This window comes from Cyrtonyx montezumae, unplaced genomic scaffold (genome assembly GCF_038088225.1).
Source record: "Cyrtonyx montezumae isolate F1298 unplaced genomic scaffold, pur_monq_1.0 scaffold_3, whole genome shotgun sequence".
In the NCBI taxonomy this organism is placed as follows: domain Eukaryota; kingdom Metazoa; phylum Chordata; class Aves; order Galliformes; family Odontophoridae; genus Cyrtonyx; species Cyrtonyx montezumae.
In genome coordinates this window covers 78,835,740-78,858,220 of record NW_027072034.1, presented here as the reverse complement: position 1 = coordinate 78,858,220, position 22,481 = coordinate 78,835,740, and the positions used below count along the sequence as shown (strand labels likewise).

Genomic DNA, 22,481 nt, shown 5'->3' with positions numbered 1-22,481 from the left:
ATTCAGCACAAGGTTGTTTGGGTTTGAATTGTTCTAAAAATAACAATTTCGATTACATTCTGAGTGAGAATGGTGTAGTAATAATTTGAACTGCTTTTCCTTCCATTTCAAAAAAGATATGAAAATAATAGCTCAAGTTTAGACTTACTTGGGTAAAAAGAAGTCTGAGTTCAGACAAGTTCTCATTTTAATTTCATTTTTAAAAACATGAGTAGCCCACACAGCCAATTCCCCTGTAACACCTCTCTGAGGTTTATTGAAAAAGCATTTCAGAAGCATTGCTTTTTTCTGTTGTTTTGTATTGATGACCAGATCTAGTTTTGAAAAAGGTTCATAAGATCGCCAGAACACTGATACAAGCAACCAGGAATACATCTCTCCCAAAATAGATTTCCCCCACTAAACCTCTCCAGGTCAACAAGCCTGCCTGCGTGTCTGACTGGCAATGAGGTGATGACATACTTAAGCAAAAGTGCAAGCTCCAGATTGGCTGAGATATTTTCAGCACACCATGCATGCTAGAACAGCCTGTCAGAGCCTTGCATGCAAGAAGCACAGGATTTCTCCACTACACGGCATACTTTTCTGTAAGCCTTTTTGCACAGAGGTGAACTCTGTTTGCCACCAACTCCAGCAGCAACAAAAAGAAAGGACTAAGCAAGAGGCTATTTAAAAACAGAAAAATGACTTACCCACATGACCAATCAGTGCAGGAGCTGACAAGATTAGAAGAAAAAAAAAGAGAAAACGTCATAAAAGGTCACAACTCAACCCTGCTGTTGCCTCCAGACAGAATAAAATGCAAAGTGAACATACTCACCCAGCCATTGCTTCCTTTGTATAGGACAATTTCTGGAAAACAAACAAACCTTCATTATATTTGAATAGCAAGCTAGAATAAGCTCAAATGCTATTTATGTCTGTTTCTTTACCATGCCAAAGCAAGTATCTTTCATTTGTTAAGTTCATAATTCATTAATTCATTTGTTAAGTTCATAATTCATGACAAAGCCTTTACTGAAAATAAAATGCATATTACATTTCCAAAATACAGCTGAAACTCTGCGACAGAGACTGTAAGAACACAAGGTGCATCAGAAGATGCACTGCTTCTCTGCCTTTTCCTGAAGGAGCAATGACCTCACTGCAATGGATGCTAGGAATTAGATATTTTCCTGTAAGAGGTCTTGAGAAATGCACTATTTCTGCTATTTGACAATTGATTTAAGAAACATTTTTCTAAGTACAGGGGCAATGCTCTGTGCCTGGATAGTATTGGCCCAGCAGCTTTTCTCACCCAGCTACAAAGACCCGCAGCAGCAGAGGTCAGTATAACACTGATCATTTTGTTGAGCCAGAAGGACATTCCCCACAGCAGGTGCTCTGGGTCCACTCTGTGGTGGAATGCCCTGAGGAACTGTTGGCATCATGCTTTCCTACACCCAAGTCCTACACAATACACCTTGCTATTGCAAAATCTTCTGTTTGATAAACCGTAAGAAGGACTGACCAAGCACGAAATGCCTAATTATTATTGTGAAGGCCAAGGCCTACAATGGGCCAGGCTTTTTCAGTGGTGCCATTGAGAGGACAAGGAGCAATGGGCACAAACTGGAACACAGGAAGTTCCATACAAACACCAGGAAGAACTTCTATACTGGCACAATATGTCCAGAGAGGTGGTGGAGTCTCTTCTGGAGATATTCTAAGCCTGTCTGGACACTGCTGTGCAACCTGATGTAAGGAACCTGCTTTAGCAGTGGGTTGAACTTTGATCTCTAGAGCACCCTTCCCATCTCCACAGTGAATAACAAGCATGACACATCTTGTCTCCATATCTCCATTTTAAAAAGGTATCAAATAGCTCTGTCTTCATCCAATTTCATAGTAAACTAGCATAGCCTAATACTGAAGGAATAGAATGATGGATTCTTCATAGGATGACTGGATTATTCCTTAATTCACCTTGTTCAGGACAGAATACTCTCTTAACAGTATTCCACATCTTTCATCCAATAAATTAAATTTGAAGAATTGCATACTTTAAACGTCTGTTTAAGTGATCTGACCTTTCATCTTCCTTTCCCAGAAAAAATCTCCCATTGAATTTAACAACAGCTTTGTTAGAGAAATAATGGTAAAGATTGTCTCCCCTACACTTGCTTGCTACCTGTGCTATGAAGCTTTGGGAAAACCACACAGAAAACGCGTAAACTGTAAATTACAAATGGTTGAGTCAATAAAATCTCAGGCATCCCTCAAAACCCACATACCAATAAAAAGTTTGCAGAGGGATTACTGTCATTTTTCAGCTTTATATCACAATTCAAATCTGACATTTTACACTAAATTCAAAAGGAAAGGATGATATCAATACCCAATTTGAAATACAAGACTTGTTTTTGTATAACAGTAAATGTTTGGGTTTGGTTGTTCCCCCTACCCCTCTATTTTTCCAACTGGGAATGTGAACATGAAGCACCACCTATAGCTAAGCTGGCACAGTTTGCAACATTTTGTAGTGATTGCTTTCCTGCTCTCTTGTAGGTAAAATTTACATTGCAGTTTGGGGTGAGGACATATAATTGAATTTCATTAGAAACAGGAACTTTTTCCCTCTATTTAGAAGTCTGGAGCTCTAAAGTTCTAGTTCTGGTTTGGTTTCTCACATAGTACAGAATAGCCCAGACTAAATCATCTCTCCTATCTGACTCAGTTCTATTATGTGCAAGGCAGGAGTTATAAAAATGTTCCTATCTACTGCCAAAGAACCTGCAAGGATTAATTCATATCTTTAGCCATTGAATACTTAAAGTTATCTATAACTAGTTACTCACATCAGCAGTAGCCACCCCATAACTCCATGGGATGACTTTACCCAGCAGAGCTGCCTCTGGCAGATCCTTTGCATAAAACCAGCCCTGTATGCTCCTAACATGATCATACCAATTCTTCTAAAACTGGATGAATTTTGTGTCAGCAGCACTGGTGCTTAACCCAATGCCAATCCAAAATTACTAAGAGTCCATAGCATTAAAATACTGGCTACCACCAACTCTAGATCACACATAGCGCAGACCAGATGGGTGAGCTCTCAACTCATGAAGAGCTGAAAAGCAGTTATATGGGATGCTCTTGCCTGTTCCTACGAGGCAGTCCTAATGCATAGAAGACAAAATATTTTTTCCTGGAAATAATTATAGACAGGAGAAAAAGGTGGATGGAGTGTCAAGGTGATCTTAAGTAATCTCATTTTAGTTTGATCCCATCTGGGTAGGATTGTACTGTTTGATTCAACTCACCTGTGCACATTATTTGCCACAGGGAAGTCATACCAAGAAAAGATTCTTTCCTTGCCTATCCTGCTTGCCCACCACAGCGTGCTACAGAACCATCCTCACACAAAGGCAAGGCCAAGACTCTGGGAGAATTCAAAGGGGATGGATGACAAAATCCAGAATGAAAGCTGGTGAGAAAGGCCAGAATGGTTAGCGATGCTCCGAGAGTTGACATGCAAAGATGGTCTACAATGAACAAAAGGAGAGACTGCAGAGAAATATAGTGGAGCAGAATTTTTTTTTGCCATATTCAACTTGAAGCAAAATCTAGAGATACGTGGTATAATATTAGAAATTAGTTGAAAGTCAAATCTGTCCAGGAGGAATCAACTCCAAAACAGAGGTGAACAGTCATGACAGAAATGATTTCTCAGTGTGTCTTAGGCAGTACTATCTAGAAATGAGATGCAAAGCAGAGAAAACAAAGAACTGCAGACTTGGCAAGTCTGATTAGGGGTGAAGTATTGGTTCTGAGTGCTGCCTGGAAGAGGTAAGCATAGGTTTCACAGCTGACAGTTTCTTAGCTGTGTCTGCACTTAAGGGAGATTGAAAAGGAAGATTTAGGCTGGAACTGGAGGAGAGTGACCAGAGAGAGAATCCACATAGAAGGAGCTGAGGAGATGAAAGGGAGATAAAATGGGACTTTGAAAAGCAACTGGAGTTAATTCACTTGAGTGTATGGAGAGATTTTCTGAGCATCTTGGTTTCTTTGTTTTATTTTAAAACTAGAGAAGTGTAGGATATGCAATACAAAAAGAGCCAAAGTCAATATGAGGAAAGGAGAACAGTAAGTGCAGGGATCAGAAAGAGGATGAAGAAAATCTGAAAGAACAGCTATAAGGAGGGCAATGGAAGAAAGTTTTGTAATCCTTAAGCAGGTAGAGAGAGAGGAAGGGGTGGTGCCAAAAGAGCAGAAGAGATCTACTTTATTATTATTTTTTTAAGTTAGAAGAACTTGATGATACTCTACACCAAGAGAAAAATAAATAAAGTTATCTCAGTCAGCTATCAAAATATACTGAAAACTGTGAGATGTTTTATTAAACAGAGAAAGAAATGTTAGCAAGGAAGAACACAGGATAGGCAGAAGGACAGGAGAAGAGGTCTTCCTGCCTCATAGGGAGACAAAAATTACCCTCTGCATGAGGTGGTCAGATGTTAAAAAAGAAGGTAGCTATTAAAAATAACAATGGGGTTCTGACTCGTTATTTTGAAAAAACCCTCAGATAACATTGCCCAGTACCCATTTCAGCATGCTAAGGAGGCACTTTGCTACAGCATCCAGAAGCATTTAGGCCATGCTCTAAACACACCAGAACAGATACAGCTGTGAAAGGTAAATACCAAACAAACGTGCTGCTGAGTTAACACAGCTACAACAAAAGTTTCTTGGCCCAGGAGCTTTTTGAACTGACCTTTGGTGGGTGTCTCCTGTTGCTGTCTTGGGTATTCCCTGCCTGCCTATTGGTTCTCTGACACATCCGTGTTACAGTCTCCTTTCTATGGCTAACTCTTCACTTCTTGTTCAAGAAGACCCACTTGTTGTTCAACAAGACCCAACATTGTGAACTTGATGTGTGACTAATAGTGTATATGGTAATTTGGCAAGAAACAATGAAAAAAACAAGTGAAATCACTTAAGGCTCCATTAAAAATAAAATCAAAGTACTTGCAAAAGAGAGCAATAAGGTAAAAAGTACCCACCAGTGCCTTTCAACAGAAGCCAAATGCTTATAGTTTGCAATGCTGTAACGTGATGGAAAGAACAGTATAGTGGAGTAGCACAATCCTAGACTACAGCAAAAGAGAATGAGTTCAAATACAACCATGGACACAGAAACAAAAGAAGAAAAACTGCTTAACTTTAGACAACCTCCAGTAAACAGGGACCTCCAATGAGACATACTCACCTCCACTGCCAACCCTTAAATAGGGTCTGGGAAGAAGTGGCTCCTGGCTCCACCCCCTTCTGGCTACTTAGGTACATTGCTTGCACCTGAGCTCCCCTGGGTTGGCTCTGCCAAGGTGTTCAATCACTACTGCAACCCATGACACAGCATTTCTACTACACAGTGTATTCTACAAATAGTGATTTTGTTTTTGCTTTTAAAAACCTACTATTGATAGAGGGATGGAAGTGACTTCATATCTACTTTCTTAAAATCTTGAAAATATCCTTTTTCCTCTTCCTCCTTTTTCATACCTTCAGCTCTTTTACTTTTGCTACTTCACACTTAAGCATACAGTGCAGCATCCTGTGATATAATCTGTGCAAATTTCTTGTACTAATTTTTCTATACGTGCTAGAGATTGATGGAGGAAAAAAGAAAGAAAAACTTGTCATATGAAGACTTTCATTGCACCAAGCTTGACTTTTTCTTTCTAATCACTGTCAGCAGCAGATGCCTCTATGGAAGATTTGTGAATATCCAAAAACTGGCTAGGAGCCCTAACAAGATCCTCAGATTAAGAAAGAACAGGAATGCAGGAAAGGTGTCAAAACATTTCCACTGGCCACACCAGAACTATGGTATTATTTCTGTAGTTTATGAAGTAAAAAAAAAATGTGCTCAGCAGGTATATGGGTACCTCAAGAAGAGATATCGTATCCCTGCTGTAGTTTTTGCTATGAATAACATAAATTGTTGGTTTGGCTGCAGTGTGTCAACTTCATAGCAAAATGTATGTGGCGCTCAAGAAATTTCTAGTTACTTTTGTTGTCATTTTTCCCTTTCTAGATTTTTCAGAAAATATCTAAGCATAAGTGTGAACAGAACCACAGCCACGATGGTAGAGTCAGGCAAATCTCACCAGTATGAGAACAATGGACACTTGCCAAAAATGCGGACTGCCCGCATCAAAAGCAAGAGAAATAGAATTGTTCTTCAAATGAACTAACCCACACTGGAGCAGACATTGCAATATCTGCAGGTGTAAATGCAACAGTGATTAGTGTGGATGTAAGGAAAGGGTAAGAAATAAAACCAGAAAGGAAGGCTGACAACTTGTCATTTAATTACACTGCTCAAAACAGACTCTCTACACTGCAACAAAATTACTATGAAATTAATCATTTTCCTGAGTTGTTGTTTACTGAAAGTGAATTTCACAGTTTCATTTTGCCTAATTTTCAAATATGCCAGTCTCGTTCTAAGACGGAAAGTTCATGGCATGCAACACATAAGAAAACTGAACTTCCTGATGTCATCTACCAAAAAGTGATACAGCAAGACACTATAGCATAAGACTACCAGAAACTGTCAATATGCAGGATGCAGAAGAGGTTTTAGATATTTCTATGGCAGTAACAGCCAAAGTAGTACATAATATCTAAAAAAAAGCAGAAATATTTTGGTCACTTGCAAGTTAAACTGTTGACCACAGGTGATTCACAAACACAAGAGAGCAAAGGAAGATTAAAAGCCAGGATTATTTAATGAGGTACATAATGGCCAGACAAAGAATTTACAGACTGAATTGACACTTGGCTTTTCTATGTCTCAATACAAGAGTGATTCTTCCATTCAAGCAACTGAGAGTGTGAACTATTCACAAGTTTCATGCTACAGGGTATTTTGCCTGCTGTGGAATGATGGCAGTTGTGAGGTGAGGAGTGCTCAGTGCTTTATAGAATATAATCTAAGGGATAAATATGGTCACAGATGACTAAATAAATGAGTGAATATGTTGTAATGAAAGAATCAAAATCCCCATGAGTAAGGGAAAGGCTTACCTATGCAACTTGCTTAACTTAGCTGGTGAGTGTGGCAAAAAAAAAAAAACAGGACAGTGCTTTAAAAGATGCATCTGGTCCCACAGGTTGAGCTGGGCTCCAGCTCCTACCACCATACTGAATTGTAACAAGCAACTGGCAGGAAGAAGGATGTTCTTAAAAGCAGAGTGATAACCCCTGCATCTGATTGGGCTTAGAATTCTCAGAGCTGCTTTGAAAAGGTTTCACCTTCTGACAAGAAGCAGTGCATAAGCACATATGAGAAAGAGTGACTCAGTACTAGAAATAGCAATTAAATCCACACTGACCTACGTATTAAAAAATACACTATGAGACCTTTTGAAGGTGGCTGGCTGGGGATGAGACAGAGTGCTCTCACCTTCAGTTTGGCTGAAATATGAATTGAGGTGTTTATGGGTTTTTTTTTTTGTTTGTTTGTTTCTTTGTATTCAAGTTATCTGATAGATTTGTAATATTATGTGTAGAACATATTGGCGACTGCATTAAATACTTCTTAGCACACACTGGTGTTCATCAGCTCAGCTCATGCAACCTCTTACCCTCCAGTCCCTTCCTCATCTTTGCAGCATTCCTTTGGACACTCTTTAATAGCTTTGTGTCCTTCTTACATTGTGGCACCCACACCTGCACCCAGTGCTCAAGGTGAGGCCATACAGCACAAGGCAGAGCTGGACAACCCCTCTCCCTCCTCTCACCCCTCAGTCTCTACATACAGCAGGGCTGCCCTTCACAGATGCAGAATCCGGCACTTGCTCATGCTAAACTTTGTGCAGCTGGTGATTGGCTAATTTGTCAAGATCTGTCTACAGGGCCTCTCTACCCTTGAGTTAGTCAACAACTCGTCCTAATCCACAAATTTACTCAGAATACCTTCAATCCCTGTATCCATTATGTAACGTGTATGTAACATTATGCCCTTGCTGAGGAGGAAACAACCTGGTGCTGCACCTACCTTGGCAATCAGACTTCGGTGCTCCTCAGATTGACTGAAGTTCATGCCCATTTCAAAAATGCTCATTGTTCCTTCCTCACACAGGCTCATCCAGGTGTGATACTCTTCACGCTCTGGCAGTCTATCCCAGAATGTCTTGAAGACCTCCCAGACTGTTTCTTGACACACTGAAGGCACAAGAAAGGTCTGCTGTTAGTACAACAGAAATGCTTCTGTGGCAAGGGCAGTCAGCACTATGTTGTTCAAATGCTGTATGCCTTTCAGTGCATTAATATTTTGATTACAGTGATCAGCAATAGGACAGGAAGGAATGGCCTCAAGTTGTTCTGGGGGGGTAGGTTGGATATTAGGAAAAACTTCTCAGCTAGAGTGGTCAGGCGTTGGAAGAGGCTGCCCAGGGAGGTGGTGGAGTCACCATCCCCATAAGTGTTCAAGAAATATGTAGGTGTGGCACTGAGGGAATGGTTAGTGGGCATGGTGGGGATGGGCTGATGGTTCAACTAGATGATCTGAGAGGCCTTTTTTAACCCTAACAGTTCTATGATTCTACTGACTACACACTACATGTAAATGTGTAAGACATTAAATGCACCAGTGATGAAGATCTGGTGGATTTTACACACTCATACTACTTTCCTTCCTGAACTTTTACTGAAGTAATTATTTCATTAAAGAAAAAGAGAACAAGAGAGATCCTTTGGTCCTTTGGATTCAACATTACAAAGAATTTAAAATAAATTCCAGTAATTTTATTTGCATTATTCACTGAAAAATAAGGCAGGATAATGATAATATTACAACGTTATATGTTAAGCAATAAGTCAATCTCTAACCCTACTATATGTATGCACTAAGAACTGGATATCTGTGACTGAAGAGACAGACTGCTAATTAAATGTTGAATTATCTTGTGTGCCAGCTGCTTCAGTCTCCCTCTCCTGAATATGCTCTTTGCCAGCCAGAAAATTTGGTCATACCACTTGCTCAAGCAAGAATCTCTCCGTGACCCAGAATAAGTGGAAGAGATGAAGATATATAAAATTTTCTACATGTATTGGAAAAGAACAGCATTAAAATGGGAACAGCTCTAAAAATCAGCTACAGGAGATGCCAGCCTGGGGTAGCACCACACAAACAAACCTGCTTTTCAGCTTTAATCTGATTTCATTAGTTAAATACATACTCACTGTTTGGCAGATGCGCACTCTGCATTCAGGGAAAGTTTGACATCATAAGCAAGACCTTACAGGAGACTGAGAATCTATATTTGGACACTCATTTTTGCCAATCAGCTTGAAAATACAATCTAAGCTGACAAAAAATGTGTCTTATTAACACTGCTTCTTCTCAGTACCCTGTATTCTGAATTCCAAAATGGATTAAATATGCATGTGAATGTGAATTCTAAAATTGATTAAACTCAACACCTAAATCATACTGAAATTTTGTTTCCTATAACCAAGGGATGGGCATTTCTCTTAAATGCTGCAGGTTTATATATAATAACTTGAAGAAACTGTCCCCAGTTGCCCCTAAAAGCTTAGCTGATTCTGGTGCTGGATGACATCAGGCAGAAAAGTTATTTTCTTCATTCAAATTTAAGTTTATCAGAGCAACTGAGACCATTTCCCTCTGTAGAACTGTCTATGGATATACAGTATTTCTTATTTCTGCTTCACATTCCTGCCAGCTTTTCCACATGCAGGTGGCCTTGCTCAATTGACATGTTTGAGTGGGGAAGTATACAGTCTTTAGACTTTGCATAATTAACTTTCTGTAATGCATTACACCAGTATCCCTCTGGCTTCCAGGTTTCTTTACCTGTAAGGCACAGTAATTGGTCCTCTCAAATCCCCCTTCAAGTTATACTGTCTGTCTCAGCTACTGAAGAAGCAAAGGCTATGCTACCATATGAATCGGCACAGATTTCAGACAACGAATCCATAATCCTTCTCAAGGATTTCTGGATCCTGATGGAATACTAATAAGCTTCCTGAAGCAGAAGGACATCTGTAGTATCCCCTCTACCATCCCACTCCTAAGAGCTGGGTGTGCAGGTAAAGACCTATGTCTTGTTTCAAACCCAGAAGCCTATACCAGGCAATAATATCACTTTCTCTAATTTCTTTGCATGGAATTTGTGTCATGCACTCTGACTAATGGACCTTTTACTCTGAGTGCAATAGTGTACAGGAACAGCACTGAAAAATGATTATTCCCTGTGGCTGGAATAATATCTCAGCACACAGTGAGAGATGAAGCCATGGCCAGAACTCATAGCTACACTGCAGTGGCACTGTCTAATCCTAATTTTCAAATGGCAACAGGCAAAGGACTGGCTTTCCAACTGCAAGTAATAATTAGTAGTAATAATTGTAGGCAGTTTTCCTTACTGCTTTTAAATAGTTCAATCTCCTTTTTTTTTTTTTTTTAAATGAATGTGATGACAGCATGTCTTGTCTGAATACAAGCTGCTGATGTAAGAACAGTTGCCCCAGTCAGCTCCCAGAAGATTAAAGATTTCTTGTATGTCCTTTCATTTGGAATTAGACACTTCACTGAATTCTAGTCCCAAAGACTTTGTGCCATCTGTGGACTTCAAGCCCATTAATCAGGCCTAAGCTGTCAGAACAGGGTCATATTTTCAAGGGAAAGATGAAAGGGGGATGTGGACAAGAAGTCCACTGTAGCTTCTGTCCTGTCTCACTGTTTCCACTGTGGAAAGCAGTAACACATGAGACAGCATGGTGCAAGCTGACACTAAGTCATGTTGCAGCCTTTCTGACATGCAGCTCACCTTGTCATTGTCCTGTTTATTCCACTGGCTAGTTTGTGAAGCAGGGTATTGCTTGGCAGGACAATGTATCCAGACTGCATGGGGCTCAACCCAAGAACTGTCCCCAGGGGAGTTAAATGGTGTTCAGAGAAAACCCATAGTTGGGTTTCATTCATAACCCAAGGACCCATTTTGTTTTTGTCTTTCTTTCCCACATATCTTTTCAACATTTAAGTAGTTAAGTGAGAGTTGCCATTACGAGCACTGAAAAAGAACAGCACAGTTTCTTCAATGTGATTCAAATCATATAAAGAAAGAAAAAAATATAATTTTATCTCCCATCTGTTCCTTCAAGTATGTCAAGAGTGAGTTCTTACCACAGCATAATTGACATGGCCACCCAAGGAAGTGGAGAGACACCACCCTCATATTGCATTCAGTTCCATAATAAGTGTTTATATCCTTCTTTCAGTTTAAAGGTGGAACCCATCACTGTGGCAGGTGTTTGATTACCTGCAGGCCAGGGAGGTTGTTCAAAGTTCTTATCAACAATTTTCTGAGAACACCCATAAAAGAAAAACCTGTTTTTCATAAGTAGATTAAAAGCATGCTGAGACTATGTAGGCAAAGCCTGAAGTCATAAATCGTAAGTAAACAAAATTTAGCAGAACTTGAGTGGAAGCTTCAGCAAATAGCTGTGTTTTACTCTCTAGAAATAATTCACCATTTTTCATTTCTGGCCTTCCAGCAGCTTGCCATTACCTGTGCCGTATGTGCTATCTACATATTCTGACCATAAATTAAGCAACATTTAACTATTATTTAAAATCTCATAAACCTACTGCAACCAACTGTAGGGAACCAACTATAGCAGGGGGTTGGACTCAGTGCTCTCCAGAGGTCCCTTCCAACCTCTACAGTTCTGTAGTTTTGTGAAATAGCAACTTCTTTGAGCCAGATCAGAAAATAAAATAAACATTAGTCAAAACACAGGTTTACCTGTATGCTTTCTGGCTTGCCAACTGCTAAGTAAAAGAACCCTTGTGTTTAGGCCTTACACTACGATCTTTCCAGAGTTGGGTTTTGAAGACTAGCTGCAGAACCCTACAAACAAAGCAGCCAACCAGGCAACCCTGCCAGGACAATGAAGGAACTGCTGAGCAGTCACAGCAATGCTATCACTTCAGGGCAGCCCTCAGGGCACAGGAGAGCCCATCCTTTACAGCTAGATCTCGCTCAGAACTTTCACTGGCCTGCTACAGGAGCAGCCACTGTCACGAAGTATGTGGGACAGCATTAGCAGCATCAGGCTCCGGACAAGACAGGATTTGCAATCCGGCCTCTAATCCCTGGTAAACAATGCTGATTAAAAGCATCATAAAATCGAGATCAATCTTTTAAGGCAGCAAGCTAAGAGCCTTGAAGTTACACGTGGGTGGGAAGGTAAGGTAAGCTCCTCCAGAAAATAACTTCCTTCATCCTGTGGCCTTGGTAATAAATAACTTGTATTTTAATGTTAAGTACTCAAATGCTTTGCAATTTTCATCAGAAGAATTCAATTGCTTAAAAAAAAATAAAAAAAGCATGCTTATGAGATAAAGGCGCCCTGCTATAGAGATGTGATCATTCCAGCTGTCGGCAGAAAAGTAAGCAAGTACACAGATGATGTGTGACTGACATGATGAATCAGAATTCAAACCAAGAATGAAAACCAGATGGCTTGATCTTCATTTTTTTTTCCCCAGTGTGCATTTTGCATGTGCATAACACAAGTCCTCAGAAATTCAGTCACTGAACTCATCCCTGAAATATATTCATCTTCAAGGTGAAAGATTTTTCTGCCAAGATAGGAAAAATGGAGCAACAGCAGGCTTGGCCCATGCACTCGTGCAAACTTTCATTTGAGTAACGTGTCATAGGCACAGTCTTAATTTTTAAGGGCCACGATAGGTTCCAAAAGCCCCCTCAGGAAGCTGGACATGCACCATGGTCATGTGAATCTCAGCATTGCTCCTTTGGAAGCCAAAAAGCCCAGCCCTTGGAGATTATCTGCTTCAAATCTAGTGTTTACACTAAATACGTTCAAATAATATCCTGAAAAACTCAAGACAAATTGTGTTTCATCAGAAAAAAACATCAAATAGGTAGGCATAACCTTTTTTCAGTCCTATAAATATGTGCAAAGGGGTGGAAAAAGTGTAACTGAAGTTTCCTTCTCAAAATCTCCAGATAAGATCTGTGATGAGATGACCTCTCTGTCTGACACTCTCCCATATGTCTACCTTGTGTTCACCTGGCCAGGATACAGCACCTCTCTGGCTCTAACTTTACAATTCAGGATGCATTTATCTCTCATATGAGAAACAATTAGCCTATTACATCTCAGTCTGTGCTCGGGGATTTCTGAGGTTAATAGGAGAGGCAGCACGTGACAGCACCCAGTGGGGGGTAGGGTGGCTTTCTGGCCATTTGTGTAAGTGGGGAGCGCTGGAGTTTAATCTCACTTAAATCCCATTAGTGCTTCTTAAGTGTTGAATCATGTACAGTGGCTAGGAGCACCGAGTCAGGCAGAATATTCTATTTTGAGGCAACCAGAGGCCAGTTCCTTCTCTTCTCTTGCAATTTCTCCACAACTGGAAGACTTAACAGTAGTGGATTTTTATAAGAACTATTGCAAGAGTGAGACTGACAGACACTTCTTAAGAGCTCTTTCCTGCAAAGACTTCGTTAGAACTTGCTAAACAAACTAATAAAGTCACATTCAGTGCAATCACTTCTGCTGTTGCTGAAATGCCACTGTTAATGGGCAATAATACAACAACCTTTAAATAACACATGTAGCAGTCTAGGATTTTAAATTAAAATAGCTGAACACCAGTTAGCCAATCCACACGAAGGATGTTTGCCTTGAATGCTGACATACTGAACTCCAGCATGAAATATTCTCACTGGTAATGTTTCAGTAACTACAAAGGAGTTTCTATCAAGACAACACTTCAGTTTCTGAGAAAGATATGCTAACATCTAACAATTCAAATGTGGAGGAAGACAGAGCTATCGTGTTTACAAATAAGCTTCAAAACTCTATTGGCTGAGTATGAGCTATTTATAATAAGTGTCAAGGAAGAGGGGGAAACAAGGAGAAAAGGCCCACTTGGACACTTTGATTTAATGTACACAGCTTCCACCAGGTAGCTTTTATGAATGTTGACTGCTTGCTTCCATCATTATTCAACAAGATTTGCATAATTTGTATCATGTAGGGTTTCAGCATCAAATTAAATCTTCAATCTTAGCTTTATCCATGTCCAGAACATCACACCATTATTTCTACTGTTCTAATAAATAGATCTAAATCAATTCAAGAAATGGGGAGAAAATTTGAATTCTGACTTTACTGTTATGAGTTCAGTCCTTTGCCCAAGATTACCACATCTTGATTATAATCATGAAAAAAACTTCATTTGTGAGAAATTTGTTTTATTCTTTCCAAAGTACTCAAATGTCCTTGGCTCTCATTAGCTTTGACATGCCAGAACACTGTTTACTTCCTTCTCTGGTCAGAATCTAAAAGCTATCTTTAGATTTTCAGCTTTACCTGAAGCTCTGGCTGACAAAAACAGTTCTGGCAGAGGGACCATCTGATCTACTCGCATGAAAATATGACACACTCACTCAACACACTGAATTGTTGAAGGCCATGGATCAAAGTAGGAAAAAATGCAAGTACAATTTAGGAATGCAAGCCATCGGAGTAATTACATCTCAGGCATCCCAAAGACAGCAACAGTACTAATCCTGAGCCACGGTGCCAAAACTCAGCATCCTTTGTTTTACCCAGTTGTTAGGAACAGTGCCAAGATAACAGTGCATATAGTCTGCCAAGCAAGCCTTACCTTATTTCTTTTCCACCTTTTAAGTCTATTAAAATTCTCAGTGGTCAACTGACAATATACCCCAAAGGAAATGGGCAGTCAGCATAAGGTGACTGGTTGGACTTATGGCCCAGAGTGGAATAGACGGACTTTTGGCCTGAGTGGGTATGGCTGTTTTTCATATAATATTGTTTTGCTAACAGGGACTTGGCCCTTAGTCATTTTCTTTTCTTCTAAGAAGCTCTTATGTCAAAACAGCAATCAGCTGTGTCCTTCAGGGCCATATCTACACGGTTCTTGAATACCTCCAAGGAGGTGACTCCACCACCTCCCTGGGCAGCCTGTGCCAGTGGCTTTGTGACTCTTCCTGTGAATAAATGTTTCCTAATATCCAACCTAAACCTCTCCTGGCACAGCTTGAGGCCATTCCCTCTCATCCTGTCTGTTACCCAGGAGAAGAGGCTGAACCCCACCTCACCATAAACTCCTTTCAAGTAATGGTAGAGAGCAGTAAGGTCTCCCCAGTGCATCCTCTTCTCCAGACTGAGCAATCCCAGTTCCCTCAGCCAGTCCCCATGAGACCCCTCATCAGCTTTATTGCCCTTCTCTGAACACACTCCAGGGCCTCAATGTCTTTCTTGCACAGAGTGGCCCAAAATTGAACACAGCACTAGAGGTACAGCCACAGGTGCATTTACTCAGTACGTGTTTAACCAGATCTCACCAAATAGTTCTGATAAAGCTCATTTCTGCTAACAGAATGAAAATGACAGGTTGCTCAAACCAGACCTTGCACAACTTGCTGCTAATTAAAGTCATCCCTATTTCTTGCAGGGATCTTTTTCAAAAGTTTAAGATACTAAGGATAGCAACAACACCACTGCTCAAGAAGTCACAGGGGACTGGGGAAGCCAGGAGTCCAACAGAAAAGCAGAGGGACTTAATGGGCCTTTGGTTCAGCCTAAAATCAGCAAGTTCTAAATAAGCTTTTACAAAACAACTTACAGATTTCTCTTCTTTACTCTCACTCAGATTTTTGCTTACTTTGTGTTTGCCTATGTTTCTGTATCATGTGTAATTGAGGGATGGCTGCATTTAAAGCACATTATGTGGATTAATTTGGAGCAAAAGAAATACCAGCTGAGTGCTACTGGGCAGACGTAAACAAGAAGTTCACAAAGCCTTTCAGATTGCATGATCAATGTCAACATCTCTGGCAAGCTGTGCACGAGTCAACATTTGGATGAGGCTGTAATTCTGAATAATTCTGTTTTGTTCTCCAAATCCATTCTTTATGTTTACTTTTATGCAGACACTCAGCTATTCCTGACTGTAACTGTTTTTCACTGCTCTGAAGGAAGAAGGAACACAAAAAGCATGATTCAAAATACGTGGAGCCAATCCTTTCATTCTCCAGCAGGCCTTGGAAAAAGACTTATTAAAAAAAAAAAACAACACAGCCACCATGACTCAAATAACTCCAAATCTGCTTGCTAGGCCAAAATACACATGTTGTGGCTAGAAGGAGTGTTCAGCAGACCAAAGATAAACTAATTCCAAGACAGAGCCAATAAGAGAAGGAAGCTAGGGATCTGTTTCATTTAGCACCAGGCAACAGACCTCTGTACAGATGCCCAATTCTGTCACATTAGTCCTGCTGTAGTATTACATGCTGTATTAACATAGTGGCCCTACATGACCAAAGCAATGTGGTATCATCAGTTGGAGTAGACAGTAGATGTCCTTGAGCCATAAAAATAATCCCTGTTTGCTCAAAACTTGTTCTTTAAGTCCTCGGTAGCATCAGCACAAGATTGCAAGTGGGGATCTCAGAACTCCAGAATGAATAGGGTGATCTTCATCATTTGGTTGTTGAGAGGGAGGTCACAGAATCACAGAATTGTAGGGGTTGGATGGGACCTCTAGAGATCATTGAGTCCAATCTCCCTGCCAAAGCAGCTCCCTAGCCCAGGTTGCACAGGTAGGTGTCCAGGTGGGTCTTGAATGTCTCTGGAGAAGGAGACTCCACCACCTCTCTGTGCAGCTGTGCCAGTGCTCTGTCACTGCACTGCAAAGAAGTTCCCATGCACATTTGTGTGGAACTTCCTATGCTTCAGTTTGTGATGATTTCCCTTCATCCTATCGCTACAGGTGTTACCCCCATGAGCAGAACCCAACACTCGTGGAAGAAGTGTGGAACACAGAAATCACAGACTGAACACCCCACCTTTTCTCGAACTTTGCTGGACCTCCGGAAAGTTGTTTAAGGTAGAATTACTGGCTAAGGCGATTTAGTTGCCCACTGTTACAACAGTTTCATCATTTATATTAGTACGATCACACAAGCACAAAGGCAGTGTGAACAAAAGCCAATAAAGACTTTTTTTTCCTTTTTATTTTTAATTTTTCTTTTTGTAGCTAAGCTACATCTGCTACTGTATAGATGTTAATTAGAAGTGCAAAAGCACGTGTCTCTGAAGACCTTTCCTTCTCCCTTCTGGGTGAACATGTTAACACCCAATAAAGCGTTTGAATCTGGCTGTACAGAAATACAGGTTGGATGTCAGGAAACATCCCTGCTCTAAAAGAGTGATGAGGCAGTGGCACAGGCTGCCCAAGGTGGTGGTGGAGTCAAGAACTGTGTAGATGTGGCACTGAGGGACGTGTTAAGTGGAAATATGGTAGTAATGGGCTGATGATTGGATTAGATAATATTGTTGGTCTTTTCCAACCTTAGCAGTTGTAGGATTCTATGATAAATGCCAGAAAGTGACACATTCTGTTGGTGTCAGATTCATGTGTTAAAATACATCACACTGCCGTCATACTTCAAGACAAGAATGAAGCTGTTACAGAATATATTTCAGATTTTCAGAGCAAGTTTATTAACACCAACTTCTCAATCTCCATACAAAGGCCTCATTATGCCACAACCTCACACACAAGAAATTGTCTTTTAGGTTAGAGAAAAAACTATAGCCAGAAGTCACATGGCTGACCAATGTCTGTGCCGTTACTCTTCCAAAAAGGTCCCTCTTTGTATTCTGCCAACATTTCAAGAGCACTAAATCAAAACAGAATCTCAGAACAGCTCTCATAAGGAAGATTTTCATGAAGAAATTAAGTTTCTTGTGAAACAGAGTATTTCCTATAACATGGTTCTTTTATGTCTAAAACATACTACATCCATGTATTATTTTTTATTTATAAATAAATGCTATCAGTTACTCATGAGATTATGATCTTGGTGCTCACTTACCTCTGAGCCTGAAGTATTTCAGATGGTTTGCAATAGCCTGTTCAATAGATTCATCAGGGCAGATCTTAACTCCACTGGGAAACAGAATGGAGCGCTTCTGTCGGCGCAGCAAATGCCTGTTGACCTGCTCAGCCTCCATAATGCCATAAAGCTTTTTTAGTTCAGGAGGCAGAGAGGGGCTTGCAAACTGCCAGACACTGAGCTGAGGGGTTGGTGAAGCATCTTCAGCCTGTTTCTCTTCTGCTGTAAAATTAAACCACATATGAATTTCTCAGATAAGGTAGCGATGCAGTCATATGTATCTTAATGCCATTGCTCTGGTCTGTGAAGGCCCTAACAGCTCTTTTTTTCTGTTAACAAGCTTAAACCTGTAGGTGCAACTGTCCTGTTACAAACAAACTCAACCTCTTTTACAGCATGTTATCAAATGAAACCTCTGACCCCATGAATGCTAATGTTTTGTATTTAACTTCTCTTCTGGGATCTGGCTTAAGTCAGTGGGACTATACTTGTCAATAATCATGTGCTTGAAATTTTCAGGGCCAGGAATGAAAAGTGTAATTAGTTAAAGTGCCCTTGTCCCATACATTCTATCTACATTTACCTCATGCTTTAAAAAAGGCTGCCTGAATCAGCAGCTAGTAACTTTCTGTTCTATCGACACAAGACCAGGTCCCTTTCTGACAGACAGAGGGAAAAAAAAAAGAAAAAAGGACATCTCAGCTTTAGTTTATTACTTTTTTTTTATTCTGTAATTTCCTCTGAGTTGTTCCACAGCCCTCCAGAAAAAAGCCTTACAGCTAAGGGGAGAATGCATCTATTTGGTTTTAGTCTGTCATTCTCTAACCTCCAAAAGCAGTTTATCTGAAATTAGTTAATTCAACCCTTTTTTTTTTCACTGTTTTTCCCCAGAAAACAATTGAAGATGAATCAAAATGAGTAACTAATCACAGAAAGAACAGTGATTGTTTTATGGCATTTTTTACCCCACAGATTATAAATTTATTCTGCAACTGCAAAATCAATAGCATTTCTGACTTTGATGACTGAAGGATAAAGATCATGGCTATTCTGATGGTATGCTAATAATAGCTCTAGAGCAGAAGGCCACAAGTAGATGATACATTGGAGAAGGGAATAAACAAGGTCACTAAGGCAAAACACCCATCTTTACCCAAACTGACATATTTTCATTGACCAAGTAGAGGACAAATGTTTTGTTTTGTTTCTTATTTAATACAAACTTACTGAAGAAAAAAAGCACCAAATGAATAACACTGCTGATCTGTATTTGATATCCTTCCAAGTTGGAAACACTTGCACCCCATGCCTACATTCTACTCCTAAAACAATAAATCTTTCTCAGAAATCACTTTGTATTTAAAACTGGAATCACAACATAGATCTGACCAATGTGTTAGACTACTTCATTTTAATTAAGGAAGAGAGGCATTTTTTTCTACACAGCACTATAGACAAAACCCTGAAAACAAGAATATAAAGAAGAAAGATGTTTACATTACCTGCAACTGCTTGAAGATCTCCGGTAATAATTCCTGAAACCAAGAGGCAAAGAGAGATTTTCCAAAAGAAGGCAAACATATTTATTTGTGTTCAAAAGTCAGTAGGCAAGAAGAAATGAAAATCCTTTTTAACAAGAGTAGTTGCCTTTAAAGTATCCTTGAGCCAACCAAGAGCATTGCCCTTCTTGAAAACGTCTTGACGTCACATAAAGTTATCTTTGGAAAAAAAACATTAGGTTAAAAAAGCCAAACAAGACATCCTGGGAATGATCTTTTCAAAGCAAGTATTCCACTTCAGTGAAGAAACAAGGAAAGGTGATGAAGTAAACGCCTCGGAGCTGGCAGATGGACTGAGACAATTTTTTAATTTTAATCTGGCCAGCTAAGCTCTTTACTGGAGCTTGTCATACCATTAACAGACAGTCCAAACAAGGACAGCACCTTTCACACTTAATTAACCACGTATTTTCACAGGCCCTTCAATTTCTGTCTGTTTTTAAAAGTCATATGGACCACAGAATATCAGTGTGAACAAATCACTTTCCACAGCAAGGTTTACACGAGCTTTGCCTTCTGCTCGTACTCATATACATACCTAAGAATGCACTGACTTGATTGTAGCGCTGATAAGCACAGAGGTAAGACTGAAACAATCATTCTGTAGGTTTAATTCTGGTGACAGAGATAACATGGTCCTGCTGCTTGAGTCTGAGCTAAAGCAGAAGGCCTGCTGCTACACCAGTGCCCTTCACATCCCAGGACAAAATCAGGGCAAATGGCGATTCTTTCATCTCTGTTCAGACGTAATCTGAGATGAGCATTAAGAACAGATTTGCGCTGATACCTGAAGAAACTATGGGCTAAGGAGAGCTGCAGAAAGGACAGAGGGTGCAGGAAAGCAGCAGCACTCCCAGCTCCCCTCCTCTCCAGGGGTCAAGCTCAGTGTGAAGACGTGTATGGAAGCCAGCCTGCAATGGCAGGCAGCAGTCAGACCATGAGAAAAAACCATGGTGGGGCTGGTGCTGCCTCCTGGGTGGCGCTGCTCAGGGCTTGCTGGTCACTGCATTCAGAGGAACCTGAGCAAAACGTAACTTTGACTGAGGTGACAATCTTTTGTTGCAGTTTTTCGGGAGTGTTTTGAAGGTGGATTCCCAAAGCTTCTCAGCTGAGGGTCTGCAGCGCGTTTGCGCAGCGCTCCTGAGGCACACAGTGGTGACTCCTGTTCCAGCTGCTCTGCTGAACTCTAAGTAACGTTGATCATCCTGGATATTATGAACAGGACGCTCTCAGGAATCAAAGAAAACCTTGATTCATTCTCTGTCTTCTGACACATAACAGACTCCGGTCAATATTTTCAAAACAACAAACATTTCTCTTTTTTTTTCCCCACAAAAACTACTAAACTGCACTTTAAATTAAACTGCTGAGTTGTTCTTCAGCCTCTTGGACGCTTTGGATCTCTCAGACCAGCACTCCTCATCTCAGCTGGCTCTGTCAAGGTAAATACACAGCTGGCAGCAGCAAGTGCACAGGGCACCACTCTGGAGGTGTACCTTGAATAGACCTGAGGAGGTGAGGCACACAAAAATGCTGCAATTGTGCCCATAAACTGCTTTTGAGTCTTATCATGAACCCCTAGGCAAAGAGAGCCACTTCCAAGGACAGTTTGAGTGCCCATACAATGCTAGCTTCAGAAACACAGATCAGACGTTATTCAGCCTCTGCAAACACAAGAGCTTCCAATGCCTTAATGCCTTCTTTCCATTACCCTCAAAAATGCAAATGAGTAGACAAGAAACATTATACTAATGTACATAGGCAAAGGCTCACTTGCCTCAAGAATGCAACAGCATTTAGAGAAAATTCTCAGAATGCGTGAGCATGGGCATGAAACCCAATAAAAAGCTTTCATAAGTTTTCCTATTTTCTGTGTTGCTGACTTAACGATGCATTAAGCAAGGCTTGAGGCTACTTATCCTCCCAGTGTACAGTACTTTACACCAATCTCCATGACTCAGATTTCCTTATGGAAGTCAGTTTCAAGTCCCACTGAGCCAGGTCACGGCAGTTTGTCATGTTTGGCACGTCATCAGTACAGTGCCTTGATACCTAACTGCAGAGTTGCAGGTTGAAGAGCCTTATAAAGATTGGTTTGCTTTGAAGCAACACAGCACTCCATCATTTAAGATAAACAGAGATTGATGAGGGAAATGGAGATGCAGAAGGTATACAAAAAGGTTCCCAAGTCAGCCTGATATGGGGAATATATATATATATATATATATATGGAGCATAACTTAACCCACACACTTCCTGGCATTCACCACATGCCTGTTACATGCATATGGCTGGAACAAGGTGGATTGCAGCTGTCTGACCCAGGCACTTCCCAAGCTGATCACTCAGGCTATTGATGATGCTAAGCCCAACTACAGAGAACTATAAAGGCTGCTGAGTCAAAAAACAGTCTTGCTTGCCACAAGAAGCTGTGACCTAGCTGCACACCTTTGTAAAGACTGAAGAACAATTAATGGCTTCGGACAAAAACTGAGTTAAGAGAGACACACTCAGTATATATCTTAAATGCAGTAAGATGGATTATCTCATATTTAGCTCACTGGTTATTTGTGTCTGAAGCAAAAAGAATGGTGACAATCACGTTCAGTTACTTCTGGAGGTTTTTATTATCAAATGTATTGGCATCCTCATAGCACATAGCTAATATTAACCTACAAAGTCAATCCTTTACTGTTATAAAACCAATTTAGAAAAGTTTATACATACCTTTTAAATATCTACGTATAAACCAGTTAATCTAAAAGAGAATATTGTTTTGTGATATAAACAAATTTTATCATATGAAAAAGTTTAAAGTATTTTTAACAAGGGAACACTGAAAATATTTCATCCGTTAAAAAGGCATAGAGAAAAACCACACATCTCTGCATTTTATCATTTATCTCTTACAATAAATACAATGATTATCCCTGGGAGTGCGTAATGG

At 40.2% G+C, this 22,481-nt stretch overlaps 1 protein-coding gene across 1 annotated transcript in view; it reads right to left on the bottom strand.

Moving 5' to 3' along the window:
* Window positions 1-19,556, bottom strand: part of IMPG2 (interphotoreceptor matrix proteoglycan 2) — a 50,257-nt gene extending 30,701 nt beyond the window's left edge. The window contains exons 1-5 of the mRNA XM_065742020.1: window positions 19,478-19,556; window positions 17,955-18,197; window positions 8,045-8,211; window positions 821-852; window positions 693-716 (exon numbers count right to left, since the gene is read on the bottom strand). Coding sequence (XP_065598092.1) covers window positions 693-716; window positions 821-852; window positions 8,045-8,211; window positions 17,955-18,197; window positions 19,478-19,556 — 545 coding nt within the window. The remainder of the gene's footprint in view (window positions 1-692; window positions 717-820; window positions 853-8,044; window positions 8,212-17,954; window positions 18,198-19,477) is intronic.
* Between the last annotated feature and the right edge of the window lie 2,925 nt (window positions 19,557-22,481).